General features: G+C 29.0%; 1 protein-coding gene across 1 annotated transcript; it reads right to left on the reverse strand.

The window, feature by feature from the left end:
- Nucleotides 1-517: 517 nt before the first annotated feature.
- On the reverse strand, nucleotides 518-7,861 carry LOC105459246 (cytochrome P450 4C1-like; the record flags this gene model as incomplete). Its single annotated transcript, XM_011705111.1, has 11 exons — nucleotides 7,132-7,861; nucleotides 6,825-6,913; nucleotides 6,413-6,690; nucleotides 4,783-4,892; nucleotides 4,487-4,577; nucleotides 3,678-3,863; nucleotides 2,712-2,805; nucleotides 1,232-1,334; nucleotides 969-1,071; nucleotides 667-773; nucleotides 518-586 (listed from the first exon to the last, which is right to left on the reverse strand). Coding segments are annotated over exons 3-11 (1,017 nt in total), but the record flags the coding sequence as incomplete, so codon positions are not given.
- Nucleotides 7,862-10,016: the final 2,155 nt, after the last annotated feature.

The following is a 10,016-nucleotide window of genomic DNA, read 5'->3' on the forward strand; positions in this document are numbered from 1 at the left end:
TTTTAAAATTTTGAGGTGCATAATCAATAGTAAAAACGTAGTCCAATTTATAAAGTCTAATACAATAAAACTAGTCGATATACAAACATTTGATGAAATATCTGATTTGTATCGTCAATTCCATCAAATGCCTGTATAGTGACTAGTTTTACTATATTGGACTCTATAAGTTAGATCACGTTTTTAATATTGACTACGCACCTCAAAATTTTAATACGGCCCTACACCTTTACTCTGGGACATAATTTTACCACTACGACTCTAATTTATTAATTATACTGAAAAAGACCTAAAGCAGGGCCGAACGTTTATAATTTTTATATCTTTTTGTCTTATTATACAATTATACACATTAAAATCCTGTGTCAGCTCATATTGGCGATTTCTCTTTATCTGATTTTAACAGAAACATATAATATGAAATAAAGGTTTACTATATTCACTATTTTAATGAATAATTTATTAAATAATGAAATTAATTAGTTTTTGTAATTGTAATGCTTATTTAAGAAAATACCTGAATGTCCTTGTGCTCAGCTAATAATAAGAGAGCAAAGCATATAGCTTTTGCTGTTGTATCGTGACCCTATGGTTACATAAATGCATTATTGTATCATTATTATACCAAATAATGATAGAAAAAATTTATATAAATATATAAAATACTTCAAACATAAAAGTATCCACTTCCTCTCTGATATCTGAATCAGTTAAGAGTCCCTCTCGAGATGCCGCTATTAGAAGATCCAACATCACAAGCCGCTTTTTCCGAACTAAATTAAAATATATAAACATATTAGTGTCACTCTCTAATACAATTCTTTTATGATATTTTTATTAAGCAACATTGACTTTGTTTAAAATTTAAATTATATTACAATTTTAAGAAAACGTAAAAAATTATTTATAACATTATACATGCCAGTCGAAATTAATGAATATAATAGCTTTTAAATAATTCTACGTACTTCCAACCATTTCTAGATCCATCTTTGTCATTGTTTCACTATCTAAATCTTTTAGATATTGATAATTTGTACGTTCATGATAAAGTTTCCTTTCCGCAATAATCTATACACAATCACAATATTAATCTTTTTTTTAAATAATATAAATTCTAAGAATATTTTATAGAATATCACGTATCAGTTTCATATTAAAAGTATGTGGAATTTGTAAAGTTTTACGTAATAATAGTGAGTTTAAGGAAATATTAATTGATGATTTTTACTTTTTCAGTGAATCCGTGTAGTATCTTCAGAGTCTTGGCTTGCTCTTTACCTTTTGGCGTCAATGAGAAGATCCAATCGTTTGCTAGCCATTGCCTCATTAATCTAAACCATAATTGTTATAAATAATAAGCTTGCTATATGTTTTAAGATATTAATAGTATTATTTTATAAAAGTTTTTTTTTTCCATTATGATCTTATTATTATATTCTTGTAGTACGTAAAATTACATAAAAAGAATATATATAGATTTACAATAAGAATAAAATTTATGCTAAACAGATATATCAGATATTTCATATAAATACTATATCTTTCTTATGTAAGTTGCAATTAGATAAAAAAATACCACATCTTTTGATCTGGTTACGCATTATTTGTTTATAACAAATATTTAACATTTTTAGAAGTGTTAACAATTTTTTAAATAAATAATTTGACGATTCATATTCGATACTTAGATTGCTAGATTATAGGTTTGAAGCTTAAATGACGGTTACATAAGATATACAGTGTCCGCCAAAAGTTCGGGGTTCACCTAAATCATTTCTGAACGGTTCGAGATATTGGATTGAAATTTGTAAGATTACAATAGCAAAATGTAATGTCTATCATTTAACCTTGAAAACACCCACTTCAATCTTCCGAGGGGGCTTGAAAGGGCTTTTTGAGACGAGAAGAACGCGAAGTCGTTGAGATCTCGATATTTTTCCGCAGAGTTATAATTATTTGAACATTGGCGTTTTTTGACGAGACCCACAGCGAGAACGTGAGGAAGATATGCTTCGCGCATGTTCCTGAGTGGAAATGAAAATGTATGTAGAAAAGTGCGCGCGCGCGTGTGTGTGTGTGTATGTGTGTGTGTGTGTGTAAGGAACATACGCAAAGCCTTATCTTCCTCACATCCTCGCCGTGGACCTCGTTAATGCCAAAAAACACCAATATTCAAATGAGCATAACTCTGCGAAAAAAAATCGTAGAAACCTCAATCTAGCGTTCCTCGTTTCGAAAAGCGCTTTCAAACGAGCCCTCACTCGACCCCACATGTCATCTAAGATTTTTAACCCCTCTTCCTCCGTCCTCCTCGGAAGGTTGAAGTGGATGTTTTCAAAGAGAAAATGATAGATTACATTTTACCATTGTAACCCTATAAATTTTAATTCAATATCTCGAACCGTTCAGAAATTATTTAGGTGGCCCCGAACTTTGGGCGGACACTGTATAATAACGTTTATACAAAACATATTTACGTTGATATGATTAAAATAACACACATACACACATCGTTAATCTATCTACAGATTGCATACACAGTTATTTGTTTAGAAAGTAATTATTTATCTTCGTATACATTTAATATTATCTTTTTATTCAATTAATCAATATAAATCTGTATCTATCTTAAGGCTTTATATCAATATTCATTTATCTCCTAAGATTAGATACATATCACTGCAGTTATTCGAAATTTCTAAATTTACCGGTACATGATAATTTCACCCATTTTGTGAACTGCTTCTCGATATCGTTGCTGGAACGCACCATGGTGTTGTAGAGAAGTGCCCATGGCAGTTTCTGTAAGTACAGTTTATTAGAAGTCTGTAAATATATTTGTTAAAATACTATGGTAATACACAGTCGATTATTTTAATAATATCTTGTTATTGTAATAAATAGATGTTATTGATTATTAATTTAGTATAGTATATTAATATATTGCATTAAAAAATTTATTTTGTGTTTTATTATTCTTTATTATCCGAAATAAAATCTTCAAGGTTGGGAACATTACCTCAAAATGTAACGCATTAACGTTATTTTTTATAGTAAAGTAACTCATCTTTACTTATTTTAAAAAATAATGATGCGTTACTTTTTTATAATTCTAAAATAAATTTAATTAAATTTTAAATTTATGTTATTTGATAATCATTATTAAATATAATAAATATCAAACCTATATATAACTAGTCTGTAGTATATAGAACATGTTTTTTTCTTTGTATTACTTAATATACTTATTTATTATATAAAATTAGATTAAATTTATTGTTTTTAAACATTAATGCCATTATTAAGAATGCATTCCAAAGTTTACTATTGGTACTGGAAGTCTATAATATATGTATGTATGTTATGTGAATTATATTTTCAATATTGACTATTGGAACATAATGTACGTCCTAAGAGATATAGAGAATATTTTAAAAAATAAATTAAAAATCTATTATAAAATAAGAAAATAAATGTATGAAAAAGTAACTATAAAACTAATGGCAAATTTGTTTCCGTTACTGTAAAAATAACGACGTTACCGTTACTATTACAGATGGCAAAAGTAACGTTATGTATTACGTATTGAAAAAAAGTAACAAAAACAATAACGATGTTACAAGTAACGCATTGCTTTCAACTCTGAAAATCTTATGTAGTTATAAACAAGATACCGCATATTGCATTCAGCGTATGTTCACTAATAAATGGTACTAAATCTTTTACAACAGCGTCTCCTACATTCTTCAATGATTTTGTCATACTTTCGCTTTCCTCGATCAGAATTTCAACAAAATGCTGCAATATATTAAAATGAAATGCTGGAGTTAATATTTTTCGACGCGAGTGCCATTTAACACCTAAAACAGAAAGAATAAAATATAACAAAAAATCTTGTAGTCATACTTTAAAACTCAAACATACTGTTATGCATGACCTTTTGCTTTTCAATGTAATTTTTAATCATTTTATTCTTTTATAATTTATTACTTAAATTTGTTTCTTTTATTGTGCATTTAAATAAAGTTTCTCAGTTGTTACTTAGTAAATGTACTAATGTAAACAAAGACATTACATTAAGACTATAAACAAAGAACTTTTTAAACATATTTTTAACATTTTTTTTCAAATATTTGTGCAGTAAAAAATTGCATTTATGTAAATTCAAGTGATGTTATATGATTAAAGCTTCATCAATTGACAGAAATAAAATTTATTTAAGAAGAACAAAAACTGTATTTGAATACTTTTACGTAATTATAAGTTATGTACTACGACAAAGTTATTTTTCAGAATGTATTTGCACGTATGTTCTCTTTATTTAATGTGTGGATTATAACCAAAAAGTTTAAAATAATATTTAACTTAATTGTAAAATTTTATATAAATGTTTATATAATTACGGCCATAAAAGCAGAATATAATAATGAAATATATGTACATTACAAACATTATATTTTTCATTTCATACACATTACTTTACCTTTACTGGTGAGAAGACCCGTGTTGAACCAAGGAAATAATATGTCATAAATCAAACTTTTATTGATGTGCTTTGTATTATTTAGTATCGTCTGAAATTACAAAAGATACTGAATCAAGTATTTAATTAATGTTAGCTGATTAATTAATTTATAATTAAAATATCTCAGAGATTTTATATCGTTAAGTGATTGGTTTTTACAAGTGTCTTTTTGTGAAATGTACATAAACAAGAAATTCCTTAATTGTCAGTAAATAATGAATATAAAATTGAATTTTTTTTATATTTTATTATACCTCCAGATCATCCGGATGACGGATGGATACGATAGATATATGAAATATCTGAAGTTTTAAAATGGGATAGTACTTATCACACATATAGTTCAAAAGTTTCCAGAGATTCTCTGAAAAATATGTATATGTATTGTAAATATAAAAATATTATAAGTGAAAGAAAATTTATAATTGATGTTATATATATATTTATGGGACGTTTCGCGTTAAGCTGGCCACCTCTCCTTCCAAAATTTAACGCAATGGACAAAAATGTTTGAGGTCTCAAAATATTCTTATGTAGTCTCGAATGGAACGTGGCCTTTTGGAAAAATCAATATGGCGGCTCAAATATGGTGTTTAAAAACCACAAAAATCACGAACAATCTTACAGTATCTTTGATTGAAATGGAAAAACTTCAGAAATTGGCTTGAAAATGATTACTATGAAATTTTCGAAGTCTTTGGTTACGAATCTAGAAACAGAATTATAAAATAAAAAGTGGAGGACTTAAAATGATCGAATTTGGAATTAATAAAATGTATTATAATTGTCGTTATGTCGAGTCTAATACTCTATAATGGCCATGCACTGGTTCAACGGCAGAGAAGACATTTTTAATTTTTTTCCTTTAATGGCAAGAAATTAAAGCATATCTACTTTAGTTGCGGAGCTGCAGAAAATTGTTTCGCAAGAAATTTCTGAATTTTCAATTTCGCTTTGCTTTTCTTGTTGAAAAAATTGCAAATAATGTGCTACTTTGATGCCGTTGAACCAATTGATCATTGTAGAGTATTAGATTCAACATAACGACAATTATTACAATTGGTTCAATGGCATCAGAGTAGTACATTATTTGCAATTTTTTCAACAAAGAAAACAAAGAGAAACATATAAAAATTCAAAAATTTCTTGCAAAACGATTTTCTGCAGCTCAACAATTAAAGTAGACATGCTTTCCTTGCCATTTAAAGGAAAAAATTGCAAATGTCTCTACCGTTGAACCAGTGATCATTGTAGAGTATTATACTCGACATAACGACAAGTATGATACGCTTTATGTAATGATTTCAAATTTGTTTATTTTAAATCCGCCATTTTAATTTTGTAATTCTGTTTCTAGATTCGCAATCAGTGATCTCAGAAACTTTATAGTAATCATTTTCAAGCCAATTTCTGAAGTTTTTGCATTTCAATCAAAAATGCTATAAAATTATTCATGATTTTTGTGACTTTTAGACGCCATATTTAAGCCATCATATTGAATTTTTCAAAAGGTCACGTTTCATTTAAAACTACATAAGAATATTTTGAGACCTCAAACATTTTTTTCCATTGTATTAAATTTTGGAAGGAGAGGTGACCAGCTTAACGCGAAATGTCCTATATATATAATAAATTTATCTTTTTTAATGGAATGATACTTATTTTCTTTGTTGTCATAGTTTACTTCTAATATATTTAAAAAGAACTGTACATATTATGTATATGCTAAGTTATAAAATTTATTGTTTGGTTGAGACATATTGGAAAAACTGACGACAAAGTTATTATGTAAAAAGATTGATAACTTTATTAAAGACGCAGTAAAATATTAATGTTTTAGATTTAGTTAATTTATATGGAAATATATTATAAGTTTTAACTCACCTTGTGAATCTAGCAAGTTCCACGCAAAACCAATTATTGGATAGTGTAGTGGTCCTGGTATGAGATTGATAAGTCGCCCTTTTGGTCCATAATGTATGTAATACTCACACAGCAATATAATAAAGACAAGTAGTAGCAATATAGTAACGATCATGGTTTGTTAATCTGGTGATCAATCTAAGATTAATTTTCTTTCTGCTTTTTTAATTCTTGATTCACGTTCACTATAAAGTGGCTAATATTTGCTTCAGATTAAATCAAATCGCTGTTTCAATATCCTAAATATTTTTAATAAGTAAAATATATTAATTTTATTTTGTAGCTAATAAAGAACCTTTAAAAGTATATAAAATTTTTAAATATAACAGAATATAATATATTCACTTGTTTTAGTAGAAAATGTATCACTTACATAAACAAACAAATAAATTTAACAGACAATTTTGTAATTGGATTTTCCCTTGTTTAATGATGTTTATCAACAAACTGGAAAAGTCCAATCTGAAAAAGTTTGCATTATGGAAAATATTTTTGAAATGTTTCTAATTAGTAGTAATTATTATTATCATTATTATGAAATCATAATCGTTTAAACTTTGTATTTTTAATTTTGTAAGTATTATAAATATATAATATTATATTATTTTAATATTTGCTTTGTTGCACAAATATTCACACAAACACTTGAATTCTTTCACTAAGAATTCGCAAATGATTACTTATTGAGGAAAGCTGATTGATGTGATTTGCTGGTTATCTTTGTGTCTCGAGATATCGTTGAATAATGTTCAGTATCAAGTTGTCTCTTGCCCTGATGCAGTAATGTAACGTCCACGAAAATCGTTGCATTTAACGATGTTTCAAAACACGAAGCTAACTCACAAACCGCGTAGCTTTTTTGAAGAAAATACCCATGATGTCTCAAAAGTATTATGATTACTTATGGCTATAATCTTCTACTTGCTTCAGAATTTAATACTGTTGTAAAGAGATTAGAACTTATTTTTAGAAATTTCCATTTATCTATGTCTTACTTGATAAAAGAAGATTATTATTACGAACCGATTAATCTTCAAATTATAATGTCTCAAAGACCACTATCTAAACTTTATCAATAACCTTCCTTAACATTCGTAAGTATAGTCGCAAGAAACAAAAAAAGTCTTAAAACGTCTATCGTCTCGAAACATCTAAACGCGAGATATCTATATAATGTATTACTGCGCGCGCTGCGCGGCTCTCCGCGGCGTACTGGTAAAAGGTCAATGAGAAGACGAGTAAGATAGAAGAAGTACGCGGAGAAGAACGAAATAAGATCGGGAGCAGATCCGTAGTAGACGCGAGCCGCGAGTCGTTTAGACGTGTGTAAAAATTAATAAAAAGTGACTTTAAAAATTGTCCGTTTTTTTGGGTCTTTGATCTTGGAACTGAACTGTATGCGAAATGGTACCCTGGAGGGGGGATTTTTTGAAAATTGCGAAATCGTGTTTTTTATATGTTTCAATCCTATTTTTCTAAAAAATGTAACGTCATAGATAAATTCTGAGCACAGCATCATTTCAGGGTCTCAAAATCTGCAGGAAAATACTCTCTTTTTGCAGGAAACTTTTAGAATGTTGATCAGTGTAATGAACTTTGATTCCACCTCCCCCCTTCTTCCAACTCTGATAACAATTATTACTTCAACTTCTCTGTAATTAATGTCTCATTATAAAGTATCATTAGCATCCAGTTTAGTTCCAAAATGGGCGAAAAACCACTTTTTTAGTGTTATTTTTATGTTTTTTTCATTATTATGTTTTTTTTTTCTCTTCTGCACAAATCCCACAATTTCATTTTTATATCTTTCCCACTTTCTACAGTTTTTCAGAAGTAGGATAATATCATACACCTCATACTTGCAGTTTAATAAGTGTGAATTTTATATATTGGCGAGCATTAACGTACGCCGAGTTATCCACACAGCACGAAGTCGACTGTTAGTCGACTGTCAGTCGACAGAAGAAGTCTAAAGTCGACTTCAAAGTCAGACTAAATGTCAACAAATGTCTCGACTATAGTCGGCTGTAAGTCAGCCATGTCAGTCGACTTTAAGTCGACTTTATGGCAACTATAAGCCGACATTTTTTATTTGCCAACTAGGTTATGTTGATTAGGTTGACTTTTATCCGACAATAAGTTGACTTTTAGCCAGTACAATAAGCCAACATTAGTTAGATTATGGCAAAAATCACGCAAGCTTTGTATAACGGGTAAAAAATTAATATATTTTACGTTAAAGCAATTCCGAGAATATTCTAATTTAAAAATATCAAAATTTAAAAATATCTTTGCCTTTCTGTTAGCGACCATTAAGTACTTATACTCATTATTAGCTTATATGTTACAAAAACAATATTTATCTCGCACTAAGTGCATATACATGAATAATGTATAATTAATTATGACATATCCGAACTTTGATTTGACATTGGTTATATAGAGGAGTTCGACAAATTTTAAATGCGAGAAACAGATACCAGCAAACGCTATCTAGCGACAGTCTTGTAATTATTCAGTAAAAGACGACTTTGATTTTCTAAAAATGGTTGACTCTGAGTCGACTTACAGTCGACAGTTAAAGTTGACAAAAACCAATCTAGAAATAGACGGCTTAATGTCGACTTTAATAGTCGGCTTTAACTTGACTGAAAAAAGTCGACTATTAGCCGGCAAACAGTCATTTGTGCTGTGTGGGTAAGTGCTTAAGCTGCTGAAACTCTTATCTGAAAAAATATCAAACTTTCGACTCTCGTACGGCTTAGAGACAGATTCGTGTCAATATCCGACGGCATTATTATGATTACGATATTTGGCGATAAACGTTTTGAAAACGATGAAAGACGAAAAATTTACGGTTGCGCAGTTAAAAGAAACGTTGCGAAGATTAGAGCTTTCAACCAGAGATAACAGTCTAGAGTCTCTGATCACGATCCTACTGAGTTGTGGAAACAGAGTTAGCAAGAAAGATTCAAGAAGAAGAAGCGGTAAAGGAAGCGGCGACGCATACAGAAGAATATGACGAAGCAGAATCGGAGAACGAAAAACGGCAATATAACGTCGTTTTATGTTCAAGATCCAACACAGAAAAAAATCGAAATGTTGATTTTTTTCTGTGACATAAAGCGCTGCGCGGGCTCTCAAGACAAAAATTCTTAATTAAGGGGAGAACGAAAATTAATGCAGCAAGAGCTCGCACTCTTATGTCGAGAAATGGGCGCTAAGTTTAATGCTCATATCATTATCTTGCCAATAACAATAGCCAGCCAGAGGTCGAAACGTGATAAATGTATATTATATAATTATTATACCTTTTATATTTTAATTTTCCGTGAGAAACTCAAGAAGAAATATACTCTTTTGTGATACATAAACGTGTTTGTATATGTTTAATATATGATAAATAATATGTTTTTTTCTACAAAAATAATAAGAATAAGTACCAAAAGATTTTTCTGCAGTACTGTAATAAAATATAAAATACAAATAAGAATTTCAAATAATAACTTATTTTTACAAGCTAAAAATTAAATTATACGGAAAGTATAAATCGGAAGAGCACACG

This window comes from Wasmannia auropunctata, unplaced genomic scaffold (assembly GCF_000956235.1).
Source record: "Wasmannia auropunctata unplaced genomic scaffold, wasmannia.A_1.0 LD334200.1, whole genome shotgun sequence".
Taxonomy (NCBI): Eukaryota; Metazoa; Arthropoda; class Insecta; order Hymenoptera; family Formicidae; genus Wasmannia; species Wasmannia auropunctata.